Source organism: Silene latifolia, chromosome Y, assembly GCF_048544455.1.
Source record: "Silene latifolia isolate original U9 population chromosome Y, ASM4854445v1, whole genome shotgun sequence".
Taxonomy (NCBI): domain Eukaryota; kingdom Viridiplantae; phylum Streptophyta; class Magnoliopsida; order Caryophyllales; family Caryophyllaceae; genus Silene; species Silene latifolia.
In genome coordinates, this window is record NC_133538.1 from 57,739,354 (window position 1) to 57,761,802 (window position 22,449).

Here is a 22,449-nt window from a genome sequence, read left to right on the forward strand (position 1 = left end):
TCTTTTTTTGATTTTTGGTTTTCCAATTGAGTTGATTGACATGAGCCAATTCGTTCTTGTTTGCGGGGTGACCGCGAGTCGGGGCGAGAGTTGGCCCAGGCTCGGGAGGAGACGGCTCGCCTGTCGAGGGAGCTCGAGTTTCAGGATGCCGAGATCGCCGCTCTTATGGCGAGGGTTGCCGAGCCGGAGGGCGCCAGCAGAGTAGCTTGTGTAGTTTTGTACATCGATTTTGAAACATTTTTGGACTCGGTTTGGGCGCGAGCCCCCGTTACTCGGTCTTTTGACTTATTTGGGGCGAAGCCCCGATTGCTTGTACATTTGTACCTTGTTCGGGCGCAAGCCCCGCTTGCTCGTACATTTGCTTTTTTGTTGTATATACGACGGCTTTGAGTGCCTTTGTCTTGGGTTGTGTTGTTTGTACTGCAGTTAGTTCTTGAACAGTTTGGTAGACAACGGTCTACGCCGTCATCTTCTTAGGAATTTACATAGAAAAAAAAAACACGCAACACATACATTTTATATATACATAAGGCCTTTAATTAGTGCAAAACGAGACTCAAAAGGACCAAAATGCAAAAAATTTGTCGAAATGACCGGACGGTAGGGAGGGCTACCCCCTTTAAAAAAAAAAAAAAAGAGAAATCTATAAGTTAGAAAATGGAGAAATATAAATATTGAATTTTATTAAAATGAAAATAAAAAATGTGTCAAAAAGAAATGATTTAAAGTGTGCTGAAATGGCGGAAGTGTCGATATTGCCTCGAAATGCGTGCCCGCGAATTAGGAAACCTGAAGCATGGTAAATTTCTCGGATTTACCAAAATAAAATCCCGTAGGAATAGGAAATTATTCGTTATAGGATTAGGAAAGATCCAAACACGGAAATCACAGAAGTGAGTCTGGGAAGAGGCGCGGCATGAGTCAAGCGTCCCTTTGAAGAAGAGGCGCAGTAGGTGCCGCGCCTGTTCCCAAGCAGGTCAATTCTGACGGATTTTTGGAAACAGCAATTGGTATAAATAGAAGCGTCGACGAAGCTTTAAATTATATAATTCTTCCGTCTCTTCTTCGTCGCCTCACATAAAATTCTCAAAACAAATTCTCAAGAGAAAATTATCATCATGAATACTTTGGAGGTCCGCTTGAAGGAATGGACCAATGAATTTTCGAACACGGAGAAGCACGATATGGGTGCTTATAACCTTGGGTCTTTGTTGAGTTTGAAACTCATTAAGGTTGTAAAACCGTTCTTGGATGCTTGCCTTGATTATTGGGATCCAAATTATCATGTTTTTGCGTTCCCAGGAGGTGATATTTGTCCTTTTCCGGAGGAAATTGCTGCTATTGGCGGGTGGGACCCTGAACATTTACCTGCCATCCCTTCTACTGCTCAGGGGTATAAGAGCAAGTTTAGAGATTTGCTTGGACTTACCAGACTCGAGGTGGATCGTCTTGTTACTGCGAAAGGCGTGCGGATGTTGGATTTTATAGATCGATTCATCAACAGGGCCGACCCTACTGTCTCTTATGTTGCTAGAAGGAGAGCATTTGGCTTCTGTTTGCTTCATGTATATGTCTTTCAGGGACATGTTGACGAAGAATTGCGAGGTGACCCCCGTCTATTGGGTCTTATTGAGCAAATGGAGCTGCGCAGGAGCCCAGCTTGCCTATGCTTAGGGGAGATTATCTTGGGCTTGGATAATAGGAAATCCAACCGCGATCTTCCATTTTTGGGGAGTCCCGTCATCCTACAGGTAAAGACACCTTCTTTTTTGTTGTTGTTTTTTTTTTTTTTTTTTTTTTTTTTTTTTTTTTTTTTTTTTTTTTTTTTTTTTTTTTTTTTTTTTTTTTTTTTTTTTTTTTTTTTTTTCGGGGTGTCTAATACCTGTTTTGGTAGGTTTGGCTTATGGAACGGCTCCGATTGCTCGAGCCCCCTGTTCATGCACTTTCCTATCATGCCCGTATGATTTCGATGAGGACGAGGTTGTACATGGTGGATTTCACTCGGTCTGTGACTATTGGAAGAACAAGTCAAGATCGATGATGGCCCTTTGATCGGTGGGTTGTACCGTGGTGGCACCTTAAGTCCGTCACTGGAGTGTCTTCTTTGGATCCCACTAGGTCCTTGCGCATTCCTGGATTGGAGTTTATGGTATGCACCTTTCCCGAGAGGTTGATGAGGCAAGTCGGGTTGAAGCGAGATGATCCCTAGGCTTGACACGTCCCTGAGACTGCTATGGCGTTGACTACCGAGAGCCGAAGAGAGTGGGCTATGAAATGGGCCCAAAGAAACATGTGGTTCCTGAGTTTCTCCGCCAATGCTTTGTGGGTGTCGGATTCCTATCTGAGGTGGAGAAAGGCTGCAACTTCGGAAGAGCGCGAAAGATTGAGGAAGCGCGAGCCCGTTGACTACAAAGTGCGCGAGGGAGAGAAAGAGAAAGAGAAGCATCTGACTGAAGGAGAAGAAGAAGCCGGCTTTCAAGTCATTCATCCTTCAAAGAAATCGAAGACTACTCCTGTCGCGGAGATGGTGGTTGGCAAGAACGGAAGAGTCAGGCCTCGAGAAAGACCGTTGGTGATTAGGTCTGAAGTGGTGCAAGAGCGCCCGGCTCGAGGTCGTGACAAGAAATATGACAAGAACGACAAAGGCAAGGGAAAGATGGAGGAATAGCCCAAGTCTCATTTATTATTATTATTTGATTATTATTATTATTGTTGTAATGAAAAGGAGGGATTTTTAGAATTCTAGCCTATCTATTTTTATTATTTGTCGTACTATTTTATTAGAAAAAAAGGATGAATGAAATAAAAAAGGTTAAATGGTTATGAAACCGTTGGTATTTTCTTTAATTATCCTTGTCGAATTTCAAATGCAATGCAAATGTCCTTCTATTTACATTTTAAATATAACGGTGGGTTGAATCCCGTGAAGGATTGCCTACGTATTCACTTAAAAAGCGAAATCAAACCCTTGCGCGTAGTTCGAGTAAATGTAAAAGAATAATTGTTCGAAGCAAGAGCTTGTAATGAACATAGAAAATAAGCATGAGCTTTTGCTTACTCTGGAGGTGCGAATTTAGTTTGTTTGATGATATGAGGATGACAAGTTTGCCAAGATGCAAGAGCATAGTGACATTCAAATAGGCCAGGGGCCGTTTATTTAGTGCCACAAGAGCGACACGTGGGTTTACGCGAGGCGCGTTTCTGTTCTATCCTAGGCATAGTATCGTTTCAGTTGGTCGAGATTTGTGGGGTTTGAGAACTCATTCCCATCTAGGTCTGTGATTCTAACCGCACCCCCTGGGAGTATTGATTTGACTAGATATGGTCCGACCCAGTTAGGTTTCAATTTTCCCCTTGGGTCGACAGGTAAAAGAGCTCTAACCGATTTGAGAACTAAATCTCCTTCTTTGATGTTTCTTGGCCTAACTCTTTTGTTGAAAGCTCGTTTGATACGTGCTTGATATGTTTGGACATTATGTAAGGCACGTAGCCTACGCTCATCCAGGAGGATGAGTTCTTCGTATCTATCTTTCTTCCAATCGGCTTCCGGGATTAGACTTTCTAGCAGAATGCGCAGAGATGGTATTTCTAGCTCAACTGGTTGTACGGCTTCCCTGCCGTAAGTCAAATAGAAAGGAGTAGCCCCAGTGGGCGTCCTAACTGATGTACGATACCCCCACAAAGCGAAAGGTATTTTGCTTGGCCAATCTCTGTAATTGTCAGTCATTTTCTTGAGAATTGTGACGACATTCTTGTTAGCAGCCTCTACCGCGCCGTTAGTCTGTGGTCTATAGGGCGAGGAGTGGTGATGCTTGATCTTGTATTTGGCTAGCAATTGTTCGGTTTCGGCTTGGAAGTGTGACCCATTATCGCTGATGATCTCATGCGGGCAACCATATCGACAGATGATGTTGTTTTGTATGAACTTTGCCACATTTTTAGCCGTAAGAGCGGTGTAGGAAGCCGCTTCTACCCACTTGGTGAAGTAGTCAATCGCTACTAGGATGAAACAGTGACCTCCTGTTCCGGCTGGGGTTATTTTCCCGATTATGTCGATTCCCCATGCGGAGAATGGCCAAGGAGATGTCATCGTATAGAGCAACGAAGGAGGGACATGTTGTACGTTCCCGAAGATTTGACAGTTGTGGCAATGCCTCACATATTTGATGCAATCGGATTCCATTGTGGTCCAATAGTACCCTAGACGTGTGATTTTCTTTGCCATCATAGGCCCGCTCATGTGAGGACCGCATTCTCCGTCGTGGACCTCTTCCATTACTTTTCGTGCCCGTGAATGATCAAGGCAACGTAGGACTACACCAAGAGGTGTTCTTTTGTACAATTCTCCTTGCATCAGGATGTATTGGGAAGCTAGTAGGCGTATAGCGCGTTGCCCCCTTTTGTCCATATCCGGTGGATAGGTACCATTGAGCTTGAAATTCAGGATCGCTTGGAACCAGGGCTCCTGCGCGATTTCTTCTTCATTGGTAATTTGATGGACGTAAGCCGGCTCCGACCGTCGTTCGATACACAAAGGCATTTCCATCATGTAATCTGGCATGTTTATCAAAGATGCAAGTTTCGCAAGAGCGTCTGCAAATTGATTTTCTTCTCGAGGTAGGTGTAAGTAGGTTACGTGATCAAAGAATTGAGCGACTTGGTCTATTCTAGCCTGATAGGGTGCTAGACTTTCACTTCGGATTTTCCAGATCCCGTAACTTGGTTGATGATCGTGACGAATCCCCGTGCACTCGGAGGTTTTTGATGCCTAAGCTTACGCGCCGCTTGTAGTCCAATTAGACAAGCCTCATATTCTCGGCGTTGTTTGTCACCTCAAAGTCGAGTTTGACAGCAATCGGTGTATGCTCACCTTCAGGAGAAATGAGCAATACTCCTATCCCAAATCCTCTTAGGTTTGATGCTCCATCAAAGTATAGATCCCAAGAGTCTACATTAGTTTGAAGTATATCCTCGTCGGGAAATGACCAAGTATCTATGGTTTGTGCGTCGTTGATGGGATTTTCTGCGAAGAATTCGGCGACGGCGCGACCCTTTATAACTTTCAATGGCACATATTTGAGGTCAAATTCTGAGAGCATCATGGTCCATCTTGCCAGACGTCCGTTGAGAACGGGTTTCTCGAAGAGGTATTTGACTGGATCCATTTTGGAGAATATCTTGACAGAGTAGCTAAGCATGTAGTGACGTAGCTTCTTTGTTGCCCACACAAGAGCGAGGCATGTCTTTTCGAGTTGTGAGTATTTGCACTCGTATTCCAAGAACTTCTTACTTAGATAGTAAATAGCTCTTTCTTCACTTCCTACGGTTTGAGCTAGCATAGCACCCATGGCAGTTTCAGTTACTGTGAGATATAAACCAAGAGGTTGATCTCGTTGTGGTGGCATGAGCACTGGTGGTTTAGCCAATATCTCCTTGATTCTGTCGAACGCCTTTTGGCAGTCGTCGTCCCACATGGTGTGGTCTGTTTTCTTGAGCTTCTTGAAGATAGGCTCGCAAATCATCGTAAGTTTCGATATGAATCGACTTATGTATTGCACTTTTCCCAGGAATCCTCGACTTCTTTTTTCTGTTTGAGGTCAGGCATTTCGATCGAGCTTTGATTTTGGACGGATCTATTTCTATGCCTCGTTGGCTAACGACGTATCCTAGGAGTTTGCCAGATGTTACCCCAAATGTGCATTTTTGAGGGTTGAGTCTCATGTTGTACTTCCGTAGCCTTGCGAAGAACTTGCGAAGGTTCGCAATATGGCCCTCTCTTTCCTTGGATTTGACGATCATGTCATCCACATACACCTCGACTTCTTTATGCATCATGTCGTGTAGGAGTGTAGTCGCGGTGCGTTGGTATGTAGCTCCGGCGTTGATCAATCCGAACGGCATTACTGTATAGCAATAGGTTCCCCATTGGGTGACGAACGCGGTCTTATGCATGTCTTCCATGGCCATTTTGATTTGGTTGTAACCCGCATATCCATCCATGAAGGATAGTAATGCGTGGTCTGCAGATGTGTCTACCAATATGTCAATGTGAGGTAGAGGGAAGTCGTCCTTTGGGCTTGCTTTGTTCAAATCCCTAAAGTCAACACAAACTCGGATTCTCCCATCCTTTTTGGGTACGGTACTATGTTAGCTACCCAAATCGAATACTCGGAAACTTTGATGAACCCGGCTTTGAATTGCTTGTCAACTTCTTCCTTAATCTTTAGAGCCCATTCTGTTCTCATTCGTCGAAGCTTCTGTTTCACAGGTTTGAAACCTGGCTTAATCGGAATCCTATGTTCGGCGATATCCCTGTCGATCCCTGGCATGTCTTTGTAGGACCAAGCGAAAACGTCTTTGAATTCATTTAGGAGGTCTATGAAGTCGGCCCGTTCGGTAGAGCTCAAGGTAGTCCCTATCCTAAGTTCTTTGGGTTCTAGTTCAGTTCCTACATTGATGGGTTCGGTGTCCTCAATTACAGGTCCCCCTTCCCCTTCCCGTAGTATTTCTTTGGCTACGTAGGGAGGTATTTCGGTCAAGTCCGGGTTTTGGTCATCCTCGGTATCATCATAAACAGAATTGCACTCAAGATAACGCAAAGAGTAAGCAGAACCCGATTTATTCATATTAAGATTTGAGTAAAGTTGAAACAAATGAGCCAACTGATCGATGGATAGTGGTGGCAAAGGGACAGTAATTGGGGCATTTCCCGAACTACTGTGACTACTTGAAAATAAGCTAGGAGAAACGAGGGGAGTGGGGATGACGACAGGAGTAGACTCTCTAATGACTTCTCTAGATTTTGACTCTGACTCCGACTCCGACTCCGATTCGAACTCGTCGTCTTCTGGTTCTTCTTTGAACATCTCTCCTTCTCCCGTGGTGAGCTTGAAGAGTCTTCCTTGTTTGTTGGTCCATTTGATTGATTTTCTCCACCCTTTCTGCTGTTTTGTGTCGATTTCCGTGATCAAGGCGGTGGGGTTGAAGCGATCGTCTTGAAGTATCGTAGTAATGATCTCATCCTGCGCGGCCCTAACAAATCGGTCCTCTCCAAACAGGAGGCTAACAGCTTGCTCGTCTAAGCAAGGTGCTTCACGGGTTTTGACGGTAGGAACCGTTTCTGGAGGGATGAAGTAGCAATCGTGAAAGATCTCGATTCCGGCTAACTTCTTCTCGAGGTAATGCCAAGGTTCGGGAAATCCATGAAAGAGTTCCGAACTTCCTTCTTGAACGAAGTATCCATTCAAGGTAGGGAGATATGGTCTCATTTGGATTCCTACATACTTGCGATTTTGGACTTGGGCGAGCATTTCGAGAACTTCTTCTGTTGTGGGCTTGTACCCTAGTCCAAGTGGTATTCTTGATGAGTTGCCTTTCTTGTATGGCGCGAAGGTGTTCTTCCGAACTGGGTTCAAAGGCATTCCAGGGAAGTATCCCTGGTTTTTGAGTATGTGGTTGACCACCAAGTTAGAGTAGGGATTATAGTATAAGGGTGCCAACTCACTTTCTATGACATTTACACTTTGGAAGCCCCCAAGTTCGTATATGGGATCTGCAAGGACTTGATTATTTGATTGCTTCTCGATTATGGCCTTAATGGGTGACGAAGTGATTGTCACAACTTTGCCATTTAGTGGGATCTTGATCTTTTGATGAAGGGTGGATGTTACTGCTTTAGAAGCATGAATCCAAGGCCTTCCCAGAAGTATGTTGAATGAAGCTTCGATGTCCACTATTTGGAAGTTAACCTTTCGTTCGATTGGTCCCGTTGCTATGGTTAGGTTAGCAAGTCCTACCACTTTTCGTCGTGTACCGTCATATGCACGCACACCTTGATTTGTAGGAGTCCAGTCCGACTCTTTCATGCCTAGTTTGTATGCCGTTTTGAGGGGTATGACGTTGACCGCGGAGCCATCATCTACCAAGGTCATTGGCACATTCTTCTTTAGACAGATGACGGTGATGTATAGAGCAAGGTTGTGACTGGCGCCAAAAGGTGGCAAGTCTTCGTCTGAAAAAGTAATAGGATTACTTAGCTTCGGTGATTCTTGGAAGACCAAGTTGACTACATCTTCGGGAGTAGAGTTATGCGCCACATTTAATTTGGCCAAAGCTTGCAGTAAAGCTTGGCGGTGTGGAAATGAGCTTGCCACCAGTTGCCAGACTGAAAGATCAGCCTTGGTTCTTTGTAATTGCTTGAGCAAATGATCAGTGGGGTCATCTTCGTTGTCATTTGGTGTGATGACATTGGTTGGACCGTTTTGAGTAGTGCTTTGGTATGGACGACCCGAGCGAGTTAGGTGATCTACATCTTGGTCTTCGCCATTTTGGACTATTTCCTTGACTAAGGAGTTTTCAATGAGATATTCATCTTCATCGTCATCGGCCCAAACCCCATTGATTGCGGCTAGTTCCCTCATCCTCATGATGTCACTCTCTAGTTGTATGATTTGATCGACTAGTTTATCGACCACGGCGACTACTTCTTGCATAGTGGCATTTTGAGAGAAGGTCAATGGTACGCGCTCTTTAGATGTTGCATTGGGATTGCGCAAGATTGTTACCATGTTTTCTAGTTCCCACACTTGTCTATCTACACTCCTTGCCCAGGCGATGAAGTCGGAAATGGTAGGGGAGATGGTAGAGTAGAGTCTTTCTTTCTCAATTGCATGAATTTCATCCTCGGTGGGAGAAATGAGATGTGAGCAATCTAAGGTAGATTCATCACTTGTAATCACTAGAACTCCAAGAGGATTCTGAGTGTTATTGGGCTTACCTCCTGGTGGAATTGGAAGTCGACCATCTTCAATCATATCCCGAAGCACGTGTTTCAACTTGTAGCATTTTTCGGTGTCGTGCCCCTTGCCCCTATGGTATTCACAGTAGGAGTTTTCGTCCCAGAATTTGGACTTCCTTTCGGGTTCGGGAGTAGGTCCAATGGGTTGGAGTTTGCCTTGCTTCACTAGTCTTTTCGAGCATTGGAGTATGTATCCCCAAGGTTTGTGAACTTCCTTGGTGGGCTAGTTTTCTTGGATGGCTCGAGAAGGTTGACTTCGTCGGTCTTGCTAGTAGAGCCGTATGAACGACTTGTGGACCCTTGGTATCCCCGACCTACCGTTTTGGACAAGAGTCCTTTGCGGATGTCATCTTCAATTCGTGTCCCTAATACGGTTAAGTCCTTGAAAGTCTTGATGTTTTGATATCTCAAATGGTTGGCATATATGGGTTTGAGATTGTCCACGAATTTTTCCACCGGAGTGGCCTCATCCGGGCGTTCTACTAGTTGAGTACTAGTCTTCCTCCACCTACTTAGAAAGTCGGTGAATCCTTCTTTGTCATTCTGGGTAAGAACCTCTAGAGTGCGCATATTGACTTGGATCTCGGCATTATCCGCGTATTGTTTTGAGAATTCGATCGCAGCGTCCTCCCAAGTAGCGACCTTTTTGTGATCTAAAGTGTAGAACCATTGCTTTGGGATGGTGTCGAGAGATGAAGGAAAGATCCTTAAGAACATCTCGGGTTTGATGCCTTTGATAGACATGTAATCCTTGAAGGCACGGATGTGGTTCAAAGGGTTCTCGTGTCCCTTAAACTTAGGGATATCCGTCATGCTAAAGTTAGTGGGCAATTTGGAATTGACGGCTTCATACTTACGATTGTTCTCCCGGTAAATGTCATCCCCCTTAAGGTACATCAATTGCTCCTCTAGGTATTGGAGTCTTTTCTCACCGCGGTCATCCCCATGGGAGGACTTTCATCCTTAGACTCGTCATCGGAAAATTGTAGTACTTCACCTTTAATGGGAGGCAACCTTCCCTCTACGTCAAAGATACGGCCTTCGATGAGCTCGAGGCGGTCATAGGTTTGGTTTTGGGTGACTTGCATTTGGGCTAGCGCGGCTAGGATTCGATCATTACTTTCTTGAATTTGCTTTGGAGGTTCGTATCATCACTTGACCCGGGCATCTTGAAAACTGGATAAGAGATCGGCGACGAATCAAAACACGATCGACCTTTCTATCACACTTGCTAAAAGAGAAAAAATTTGACTCGTGAAGTGGGTGTGTACCACTTGTGTTGAGTGAGTTTTGGAGAAAAACAAGGTCTCTGAAAATGTGTGTCCTAGTCAACTGTAGTGTAGTTGTAGGAGTGGACTCGAAGTGAGGTTTGAAATGGCCTTGTGGCCCGAATTTTGACACGACAAACGGACAGAGCTTTGACCGGATTTGTACTAATTAAAGGCCCTATTTCGAAATTCTTGATTGAAAACGGGTTTTGATTTTTTTGAAAATTCGTCATGGTTTTGTTTAGAAATGGTGATCACGTAAGGTTTACATATTTATACAAGCATTATAACGGGATGCTGAGTGCTTTTAGAAGGGATTTGGTTTAAAGGGTGGGTTGCCATACCGAACCATCAAACCCGAAGTCTGTGGAGAGGCTCGTGCCAAACAAGAGTAAGGCCGATTCCTAGTCCATTTCCTCAAGTAGTGAAGGCCCTTGATACAAACAAGAGTAAGCACCATGGTATGGATGACGTCAATCGCTATCCATCCTTAGGCCCAAATAAGAATTGGGACCGTTTAGACGGGACGATTGGTCGAATGGGTTGGGTTGGGCCTAGGAAGGCCGAATTAAACGGTCTAGGAAGACCGAGTTATGAAAACCGACAATTGTCTTGTACAAACTTATTCCCTAACCTTGTTCAAGTTTCACCCTAGCTACACGTAAGTGTATAATCCCCAGTAGAGTCGCCAAACGTGGACAGACGGGCCGCCACGGGGCGCTTGGTGAGGATCGAAAACAAGCGTTTGCATTTTGTATGGAGTCGCCACCAATTTTTATGGGAAATTGGAACCGTTCGAATACCTCGTGTCATGTCAAGACACAAAGTAGTGACATGAACACTAAGCAATCGTTACCCTTAGAATTCTATGTCTAGAATGACTCTCGTGGATGCCAATGAACACGGGTGCTCACGGAGATCTGGAGTAAGGGGTGAGGGTACGTATTAGGAAGCTCTTTTGATCGAACACCTAATCCCGCCCGCCTCGATAGCGGCCTCTACTAATGATTAGGGAAGTTATTCGTACTTGATATATTGTCGGCTATATGCATGCAATGCAACATCCATTAGATTAATCCTAGCATGTGAGAATTAACTAAGTCGGTAGACAATTAATTAGCACACAATTGGGTCGAAGTTGGGATTTAAGGTTCATTTACATGTGAGAAACATACAAATGATACAAAATAAAATAATAAATATAAATTACAATAAAGAAAATTACAATAATTACAATGGAACGGGCGATTTATGTCGAAAATACCGCTAAAACGGATGATTTGAGAAAAAGAAACAAAGAAAATAAAACAAATAAATACGAACGAGAATTAGCGATAATACGGATAATAGTTAATTGATACGTAGCTAATTAAACTAGGTCAAGGCGAAAAGGAGTTCGAGGACAGAAATCACCTGAACAGCGCAGGCGCGGCGAGCACTGCGCCCTTTGGAAGAGGCGCAGCAGTTGCTGCGTCTTCCAAGGGTGAGTTCTGGCTGTGAAGCCGGAACTGCAAATCGTTAATGTTAATTGGTAAATTAAGGGATTGATTAAATTATTTGCTCGGATGAAAGTGATTAATGAATTATTTACATATGATTGAGGTCATAAAAAGCGATAAAACATGGATGAGACGGAAACAAGACGGATTAATCATGTGAAGGGTCGATGTTAATGAATGAATAATTAAACTAACTAACTAAACGAATTATTAACTAAACATGATGAATGATGACGAACTAATGACGAACAATAAATAAACAGATGCAAATTTATCAACAACGAATCCCAGAAACTCAATATGAACGAATTGAATCTCTAAAATCCGGAACTTGAATTTAATGACGAAAACCCTCGAATATGAATTATAAGGGATTTAAGTCGGATTTATGACGATTAAAACATGCTAATGAATGATGAATTATATACAACATACATATGAATTATAAATTTCCGTGATGAAGAATTAGAGAACAAAACAAAAGAAACAATTTTGGTACGAATTACGAGAGGACGGAGGAAGAAGAAAAGAAGCGAGAATCTGCGGCCCTCACGAAGAGGCGCAGCAGTGCTGCGCTCCTTCAAGAGGCGCAACATTCTTTGCGTCTTTTCTCGACGTCTGTCTACTGGAAATCCGCAAAAACAGATTTTAAAGACGGTTTTAGAAATCGGTTTTAACGGTGTATTCGACATAAACCTTACAATTGTTATACAATAATGAAATACAATAAATAAAGAGAATTATACACCCTCAGACTTACATGTTGACGGAACGAGAAGAACTAAGAAGATCGATTAGTGAATGCTCGACGCGAATGCAAGGAAAGAGTGCCCTCGAAAGAGGAAAACGATTTAACAAGTTGATTAATTAGATTGATTGAGTGTAGTGGTCAAATTGGTCGGTCATGCAACGAGAGGGCGGTACCCGGAAGATCCGAGCTTACGTGGTCGGAAGTCCAAGCACGTAGGCGCCAATTAGTAAGAACGAAGTCTAGAATGCAAAGGGAGAAGAGAAGGGCGGACACTCGCGTGAGAAATATGAGGAACGAAAGCTCCTATTTATACTAATCACGTGAAGGAATAGGGTTTCGGAGAATCTTTGGAAGTGAATCTCGGAAAGATATAAAAAAGATACGTAAATCATGCAAAGAAGGGCTCGGAAGAGGCGCAGCAGCCCACCACGTCTCTTGGAAGAGGCGCAAAGACTGCTGCGTCTGTTTCCCGTGAGGTTTCCTCCCAGCTTAAGAAAGATTTCCGTGTTTAAGTTATGGTAGGACGGATTTAATTCGATTATCTTTTGAATATTACGGGATATTGTTTGCCAAAAGATAAAATTTGATAAATATGGAATAGAAATATCCGAACATTCCAAACATTCGACTCGGGATTTAACAAATATCGAAAATGGAGACGGTTTTTGACCCGGACTCCGAATGTACTCTAATTACTGCCAAAACGACCGTATCGGCACGTAGATGACAACTAAGAGGTTGACATAAATGTTTGAGCAAACACTTGACGATAATCTTACGAACTGTCACAAATCGTTCCGCGAACCAAACATGCGGCCCAATCATCACCGGGTGGTTTGCGAGGGGTGCAGAAACGAGGTGTCTACAGTAGCAGCAAGCCCATCTTCGAAGAGAGTCCATATCAGAGATCCGGGAGTCGTCCAAGGATGGCAGGGAGTCCCACAGCCTGAGAGAGGAGCACAATCTAGGCAACAGGCTTAGGCTCCTCCGAGTCCCACCAGCATCATGATAAGCGGATTGGAGACATTAGCAAGGATAATCCGGACTATGCAGAACGAGAATAGAAGCATGAGGTCCCAGATGGAAGAGGACAACAATCTCCTCCGAGCACAGATCAACGAGTTAAGGAGCCATGCCGCTAATTCGGCCTCTTGGATGCAGGAAGACAGATCCAGGAGGTTACCAGGAGAAAGTGGGGATCGGAGGTAGACGCGGGTGTTGCCACGCGAAGTGGCACTAAGGCTGGACATGGACGCAACACCACAACCAAGATGAGGCCTGGTCCCAACAAGGCTTGGGGCATTAACACCAGATGAGGAACCAGCCCACCAAGAGCCAACACCCACGTCAGATGCAGAAAGAAACCAGCAAAGCGGAGCAGCAACTGCGGTCCCGATGATTAGGGCCCCGGTTACAAATCAAGCTGAGTATATCTGAGAAAGCGGCCCGGCTGCAGCAGCATCGCAGATGCGCCAACCAGCAGTCTTGGGACAGCAGAACTTCGTACGAGGAGCCGAACATCAGTCACAAGAGCATCTGCGACCTGCCGGGAGAGAGACATACATAGAACAGCAATACCAGGAACTACGAAGCCTCCTCCGAAGGGTCCCAGGAATGCCGCTGCCTATGGAAATGGCCACACCAGAAAGCTACGATGACTCGCCGTTTACTGACGATATAGCTACAGTGGCCTTACCAAAAGGATTTAATGTTCCAACAATGACCCTCTTCGATGGAACCACAGACACCTGCGATCACATTAGCCAATTCAAGTAGAAGATGATGGTTACCACTGCCACAGGAGCCTCAAAGGAGGCATGTATGTGTAAAGGATTTGGTTCGACCCTAACCGGAGCAGCATTACAATGGTTCGCCGGCTTGCCTAACGGGACCATATCTTCATTCGCCGATTTGGACAACGCGTTCAATCAACAGTTCTCCAGCAGTCGGAGAACACCAAAGCAGCCAAGTGATCTGTATAGGATCGTTCAGGAAATAGGTGAGTCAATCAAGGATTACGTCACCAGGTTCAATGCAGAGTAAGTTTCAATTCGAGGCTGCGATATGTCCACGGCCATCAACGCTTTCAGGCATGGCCTGGATAAGGAGTCAAACCTCTACAAAGAATTAACGATGTACCCTTGTGAGAGATTCGAAGAAGTCCAGCAGAGAGCTACAGCAGCATTAAGATTGGATGAAGATATACAAGCTAGAAAGGGAATAACAAACTTCGACAAACATGGCAGAAAGATCCTTACAGAAAAGAAAGACGAGCGAGCTAAGCCATACAGCAGACCTAATATCAGCAGAATAGCAGAGAAAAGCCAGCAAGTTGACGACTCCCAGCATCCTCCAAAGCTATCTAAGTACGGATTTAACACGGGAATGAAAGGATTGCTGAATGCGCTAAGAGGCCTAGGTGATCAGGTTAGGTGGCCAAAGCCTCCCACTCAGGATCGACCCAACGACGACAGGGACAACAGCAAGAGATGCGAATGGCATGAGTACATAGGTCACAGGAGAGAAGACTGCTACAGGTTGCGAAAGGAGGTAAAGTTCCAGGTACGCAGGGGAAACCTGGACCACCTTTTATCACGTGGGGGCAAGCAGGATAGGAGAGAAGCAGCAAATCAGGTGCTTCCCTATGCTCCACCCGTATGCACAAAAATTATTAACGTGATAACAGGCGGATCCGAGCTATCAGGTTTGACATATTCCACCGCTAAGAGGAAAGCCACCGGAAGCAAAGGGGATCACCCAGAAACTTCATACAGAGTAAGCCAGAGCAATTTACCCCCGGTAACCTTCGACGAAACAGACATAGAATGCGGCGTAGAGCAACACGACGATGCCCTAACTATAACGTTGTCTATTGGCAATTGCAACGTACGAAAAGCATTAGTGGATACAGGGAGTTCTGTGAACCTCATCATGCTTGAAACCCTCAAAACCATGGGTTTTGATAAAGAGAACCTGATAAAGAAATCTCTGCCCCTGGTGGGATTCAGTGGTGAGACTACGCATTCGTTAGGTGAGATAACCATCCCAACATATATTGAAGGAGTTAATAAACTGGTGAGATACCTAGACATTGATGGTCTAACCACTTACAACGTGATACTAGGAAGACCATGGCTGCATCAGATGAAGGCGGTACCCTCAACACATCATCAGTGTCTCAAGTTCCCAACACCATGGGGTACGGTCACAGTAAAAGGGGATCGAGAGGAATCCATAAACTACTACGCTCAAGCCCTCAAAGCTACAACCAAAATCCCCTCATAGCAATTACAGGACCGGGACACTTCAAAAGAATACAAGAAACCTCCCTCGGAGGAACTGGACTAGATACACCTGGACGAGGAGCACCCGGATAGGACAGTATTGATTGGGGCAACTTGCAATGAAGAGCTGCGCAGCCAACTGACTTAATTTATAAAAACCAACATGGACTGCTTCGCTTTGTCCCACAACGATATGATAGGTATAGACCCATCCTTTATTTCACATAAGCTAAGTGTGAACCCAGGCTGCACCCTAGTACAGCAGAAGAGAAGAAAATTCGCGGCAGAATGAAACGAAGTCATTGACAAAGAAGTAGACAGTCTCTTGGCCGCAGGTAAAATTAGAGAAGTTAGCTACCCATAATGGCTTTCTAATGTGGTAGTTGTGCCAAAAAAGAACGGCAAATGGAGGGTGTGTGTAGACTTCACAGATTTAAACAAAGCTTGTCCCAAGGACCCCTTTCCATTACCACATATCGATGCAATGGTGGACGCTACTGCGGGACACGAGCTACTCACTTTCCTCGACGCCTGGAGCGGTTACAATCAGATCAAGATGCATCCACAAGATCAAGAGAAAACGCCATTTATGTCGGAAAGAGGCATATATTGTTACAAGGTCATTCCCTTTGGCCTGAAGAACGCCGGGTCCACTTACCAACGGTTGGTAAATAAGATGTTCAAGCAGCAAATAGGAAAGACCATGGAAGTATACATAGACGACATGGTTGTAAAGTCCAAAAAAGCAGAAATGCACATGGAGCACTTGGTAGACACCTTCCAGACATTAAGGGAGTTTAAAATGAAACTTAATCCGTCCAAGTGTTCGTTTGGAGTATCCTCGGGAAAATTCCTAGGGTATATGGTGACCTAAAGAGGAATTGAAGCAAGCAAGGAACAGATAAAAGTAATATTCCAGCTGGAATCACCGCAGAAACCAAAAGATGTGCAAAGGCTGGCAGGGAAGGTGGCGGCACTAAACAGGTTCATATCAAGGGCTTCAGATAGGTGCAAGCTGTTCTATGATATATTGAGGAAAAGTCAGATATTTAAATGGACCGAGAAATATGAAAAGGCATCCGCAGAACTCAAAAGCTACCTGAGCACACCACCGTTACTCGCAAAGCCGGAGCAAGGGGAGCCACTATTCCTGTACTTCTCAGTCACGGAAGCAGCTGTAAGTGCGGTCTTGATCAAAGAATAAGAAGGAGTGCAGCATCCCGTATATTACATTAGTAAGTCTTTGCTTCCTGCAGAGACCAGGTACACTTTCTTCGAAAAACTAGCATTGGCTTTGGTTACTGTTTCCTATAAACGGCGACCGTACTTTGAATCTCACACCATCCATGTAATAACCAACTACCCGCTAAAGACTATTATGAGGAAGCCTGAACTTTCGAGCAGGATGACTAAATGGTCAGTGCATCTTAGCGGGTATGACTTGCAATTTGAACCCAGAACAGCGATAAAATCCCAAGCCCTAGCAGATTTCGTCTCTGACTTCTGCCCTGCTACCCGTGGGGAAGCAGAAGAAGGAATGCTGGCGATAACGGGGAGTCAGGATAGCGAGATATGGACCCTATACATTGATGGAGCCTCAAATACAAGGGGAGATGGTGTAGGTTTGATCCTTCGATCATCTAAAGGTGATATGATAGTACAAGCTGTTAGGTGTGAGTTCAAAGCAACTAACAACGAAGCCGAGTATGAAGCCCTTATACTTGGGATGCAGATGGCGTCGGGGCTTAAGGTGAGGAACCTGAGGGTGTATAGTGACTCCTTACTTGTGGTAAATCATGTAAACAACGAATATGTGGCACGAGATTCAAAGATGATAGCCTACTTGAAGATAGCCACAGAGAAAAAGTCAAAGTTTAGAACGTTCAAGATAAATCAGGTGCCGCGAGATCAGAACGTTGGGGGCCACCTTCCAGCCACAGAGCTATCAAACATACCTATCACCCATGTGTTGACCCCAGCCATCCAAAAAGAGCCAGATCAGAATCCGGTGAAAGAGGATGTACACATGCAGTGTACGCAGGGAGCCAGGACGCTGCTTTCCACGGTTTGACAGCAGGATGCAGATTGGAGGATACCATACATAAATTGGCTAAAGGATGGGACACTCCCTGAAGACAGAAAGGAAGCACAAAGTTTCAGGATAAAAGCCTCCAGGTATATCATGATTGATAACATTCTCTTCAGAAAATCATTGGCAGGACCATGCCTCAGGTGCTTGAGCAAAGAGGAAGCAGAAACAGTACTACCAGATGTGCACGGCGGAGAATGTGGGAACCATGCTGGAGGACGAAGTATGTCTAACAAAATCTTGAGACAGGGGTATTTCTGGCCCACCATGCGCACAGATGCCGTAAACCATGCCAAACGCTGTGAGTCATGTCAAAAAGCGGCTCTAGCAATCCACCAGCCAGCAGAACCAATGCATCCGATTATCTCTCCATGGCCATTCATGATGTGGGGCATGGACATAGTAGGTAAGTTGCCCAGGGCTCCAGGAAACAGAGTGTATATGCTAGTTATGACTGATTACTTCTCAAAGTGGATTGAAGTAGAGGCAATGACAGAGGTAAAAGAGCGGCAAGTGATCTCTTTTATCAAGCGCAACATTATAAGCAGATTTGGAATACCATCCGAAATCATATGCGACAATGGATCCCAGTTCATATCAGATAACACCGAGGGCTTCTGTGCACGATGGAACATAACACTCAGAAAGTCAGCCCCCAGATATCCGCAAACCAACGGCCAAGCCGAGTCCAGCAACAAAATCATTGTGTAGAACCTCAGAAAACGGCTGGAAGAGTTGGGGGAAAATGGGCAGATGAACTACCATTAGTACTCTGGTCAGACAGAACAACACCGAAAATGGCAACAGGCCAAACTCCATTTAGCCTCGTATACGGAGCAGCGGCAGTGATACCCTCAGAAGTCCTGGTGCCCACGCACGATCACTGGGGTCGACGGCAGAAGCGAAACAAGGTCGAAATGGCTAGGAGCCTGGATACAGTTGATGAGCTGCGAGAAAGCGCCTACATACGTATGGCGTCGTACAAACAATCTGTAGCAAGGACATATAACAAAAATGTCAAGATCAGGAGCCTTGAAGTGGGGGACCTCGTACTCAGAAGGGTATTCGAAAATACCAAGAACCACAAAGCAGGCAAGTTTGCCTACAAATGGGAAGGGCCATATCAGGTCGAAAGCATTGTCAAGAATGGGGCATACAGGTTACTGACCATGCACGGTCAAATCCTGGATAAACCCTGGAACATTCATCACTTGAAACGGTACTTTGTCTGACAAAGTGGCAAAATATTAGTTTACAAAGGACCTTTCCAAAGTCCGTGAAGCAAAAAAAAAGGAGGGGGTTAGTATATGCTTTAGGTATTGGTATGTTTCAGAAAACTTTTTTCTTTTTGTTTTCCCTAGTTTTTTTTTTTTTCAAATAGAGTCGTTTTTAAACCAAGTAGTCCAGGCTGTGGCTTCCTGGATCCAGGTGTTGCTCTGGAACACCATGAGATAGTACCAGATAATTTGCTCTACTTTGGACTTTATAATGCTTCTACGAAGAAAGGCTTTGGTACTAATGTTGGTTACTTATCATATAAGGAACACTTTGAGGGTCCAGCCCCTGCCATGTGAGGCTGCGAAGACGTTTATCTTAAGTCAAGCCACATAGGGAGCATACGCCGAGGTAGCGCGCAGGGTACGGCATACTAAGACCACCCATACCTTAACGTTAATCTCAGTAATTCCATAGCTATGACGTAGAGCAAAAGGTGCACGCACGGAATTTCAAACGTCTGGAACCACAAGGAACACAACATTCCTTGTTAGTCAGAAACAGTCAATGAAGGTATGCTCCAGTCAGCTAATCCTAGTGATAAGATATTTTACGTCATGGGTAAAATGTGTTATCAAAAACCTGTCACCAGGAACAACAGATGTGCACCTAGAACCAGGTCAGCTTCCTGGGTATACCTATGTGGAATCACAACTCCAAAAATCAATGGCAAAAAACGAAAGTAAAACAAAAGGAGGGCCTAAAACCAGGGCCCAGAACTACTTTAAGTCAAGGCACCTGCTACCTGTAGCAGGCACCATCAGAGTTTAAAGCCTGCATACCAGCAGGCACAAAACGAGCCAAAATAAAAAAACACGAAAAAGAGTTTTTTTACAAACTTGCACCACACAGGGCCAAGTCCCCAGATAACTTAAAAATTTAAGAGAGGTCAATCCTCTCGACAACTGCATCCTGACCAGTGCTCTGCTCCCCGTGCTCCATCTACTTCTTTATTGCAGGTACCTGAACAGCCTCGGGAGTTGCAGCAGCACCTTCACCAGTCTCTTCCGCCAGGATCACCTCTACAGTCCTAGAGATAGCCCTAGATCAGTCATCTCTTGGGGGCAGTTGAATCAAATGCCCTGAAGCAAGCCGGGGTCAGGAGCCTCCCAGTGCAGGCCAGTAGTTGGCATGATCAGCATCCCTAAAGTTAGCAGGGAGGCGCAGTAGAAGCTCATCAGCATGGACATGAGACCCAGGAGCGCGTGATATTGAAGTCACTTCGATAGGTTCTGGAGCAGGCCTAGAGGTGGATCTCTTTCTTGAGGAGGCAGGAGAGGTAAAGAAGTCGTCAGTTCTTTTCCTGGCTTGGCGCATCAGGATCTCAGAAGCGGAGGGTCTAGCACTTCCTACAGAGGCACCAGGACGCAAGAGATCGGAATAGAGAGCCAATGGGTAAGGAAGCTTCTAGAGATTAAAAGAGGATGTTTACCAGAAGACATGGTTTCGTCAGTGGCAGAATCATCTAAACCAGAAATCAAGAGGGGAAACAGTCTGCGGTCTTCAGGGATGGAGAAAAGCTTGGCAACAGAGATTGCTTCATCTTCAGATTTCTCAGGGTACTTGAGTTCTGCGTCATATCAAAGAGTAAGAACAGTGAGCGACAAGGGCAATCAAAAATAGACATGCAAAATACACTTACTCTTAGCAAAAACCCAGTGCTCGAAAAAGTAATCAGTGTGGATGGGAAGAGATTCAAGCTTGACATAGAAGAAATCCTCGTACCACCCATCGTCCTTCTCTTTAGCCGCCGACTGGAGGAAGTTTTCAGTCTTCTCCACGGCCCTGAAGGTGTATTGGCCATTCCCCAACGACCGACACTGAAACCTATGGGCCATATCTGACAATCCAATCTCGGCGCCCATACTGTTGTTCAAAGCAACAGTAGACAAGAGAATCCTCCATGCATAGGGGGCAATTTGGGCCATGGGGAGAGAGTTCAGGCAGATGAACTCTTGAATCATCGGGGGGAAGAGAAATTTAAGACCAAGGACGAAAGGGTAAGTGTACAAGCAGATCCACCCCGTACGAAAGGCGTCTGCTTTCTGACTGGGTTTGGGGATGAGGATCACCACATCGTCACCTAGCCCAAGAAAAGCTTTGATCCTAGGGATGTCCTCTTGGGTTAGGTGACAATCACCGGAATGTGGTCTTTTGAAGACTCCCTGCGAAGGGAAGTCATCGTCCTCTATGAGGTCAATGGTGGCGGATGAAGATGATGTGAGACTAAGTTTAGCCATGTCAAGTAAGGAAAGAGAAGCAGGAGTACCTGAAAAGACGGGAGGAGGTGGCGCTGACAGTGAAAGGACGTTGAAGAAGAAGGGTTTGGGGAGACGGAAATTTGAAGATTTTGAGGAAATGAAATGATGATGAAAGAGAAAAAAGGGGACGGGTGAGATTAAATAGGAGAGGGTAGTTGGGGTTTTGAAAAATGTGAATTGAAATGGAGTATGCGAGAAGTCACTCAACGATACACTGCAATTTCCCGCTCAAATAATTAGGGTTGCGCTTTCGCGGAAAATTGGAGCCAAACTGTTAGGCCCAAAATCTGGATATGGGTTGATCTGGGGCAGCAGGTCTGGAAGCATTGTGGGACGCAGGATATCAGGGAGCCAGGGTGACAGCATCAGCGTGCGGCGCAGAATGTGGGCTTTGATCCGCATGGAAGAAGCATACGAGAGTCCTACCACTTACCATATTCAAGGAAGGAAAGCCCTATTCGGTGTCAAAATAGGAATAACTTGGAGGGAAAGCAAGAAACCCTAGCTAGCCGAGCTCCCCTATATAAAGAGCCTCAACGTAAAGAAGAGGCATCATCAGAAGAATACGAAAAATATACCCTATCATTCATAGCAAGCGCACGAACTGTATTTCCTCCCGAATTATAGTGAAAATATTGGTGGGAATCCGTCTCCCCCCGCGGTTGTTTCCCAAATTGGGTTTTCCGCGTCACCAAAATTGCTTGTGTTCTTTACTTATAACGCACATTCCGATTAGCATACAGCAAATAATTAAATCATAATACGGTTCTAACGCTAAGACCGAACCCTAAATTGGTAGAAATTTACCAAAACACTCCCTTCCCACAACAATGCCCTTCATAGATGCAATGTTTAGGACAATTCAAACCGAATTACCTTTACAAGATGGATGGAAGAAACAATAATTGTTCACAACGTTTTTTTTAGCACAAGCAATCCTCTTATTTAATTAATAATGAGAAGGATTACAAACTTGACAAAAAAGCTAAACAAGTCCACGACTTTCCAAGCTAGAACGTCGACTAAGACTGTAACACCCCCACATACCAAGGTGCCTTACCAAGGACCACTCTAGCATATGAAGATGCTACCATCTCGGTTGCCCGAGGTAAGTATATCAAAATAACCATTCAAGAACAATTATAAAAGTATAAAGTTTAGTGAATACATCGTCTTAACTGATCACTAAAGTAACAGTATATAAATCTCAATACATCAAAACAAG

At 44.8% G+C, this 22,449-nt stretch overlaps 2 protein-coding genes across 2 annotated transcripts; both read left to right on the forward strand.

The window, feature by feature from the left end:
* The first annotated feature begins 14,448 nt into the window (after positions 1 to 14,448).
* On the forward strand, positions 14,449 to 15,600 carry LOC141628127 (uncharacterized). The gene has a single exon (XM_074441307.1). The coding sequence runs from the start codon at positions 14,449 to 14,451 to the stop codon at positions 15,598 to 15,600; it is 1,152 nt and encodes a 383-aa protein (XP_074297408.1).
* Positions 15,601 to 16,977: 1,377 nt separating this feature from the next.
* LOC141628129 (uncharacterized) lies at positions 16,978 to 17,670 on the forward strand. Its single transcript, XM_074441308.1, has one exon. It carries the CDS (start codon positions 16,978 to 16,980, stop codon positions 17,668 to 17,670), a length of 693 nt encoding a protein of 230 aa, XP_074297409.1.
* The last annotated feature ends 4,779 nt before the right edge of the window (positions 17,671 to 22,449 follow it).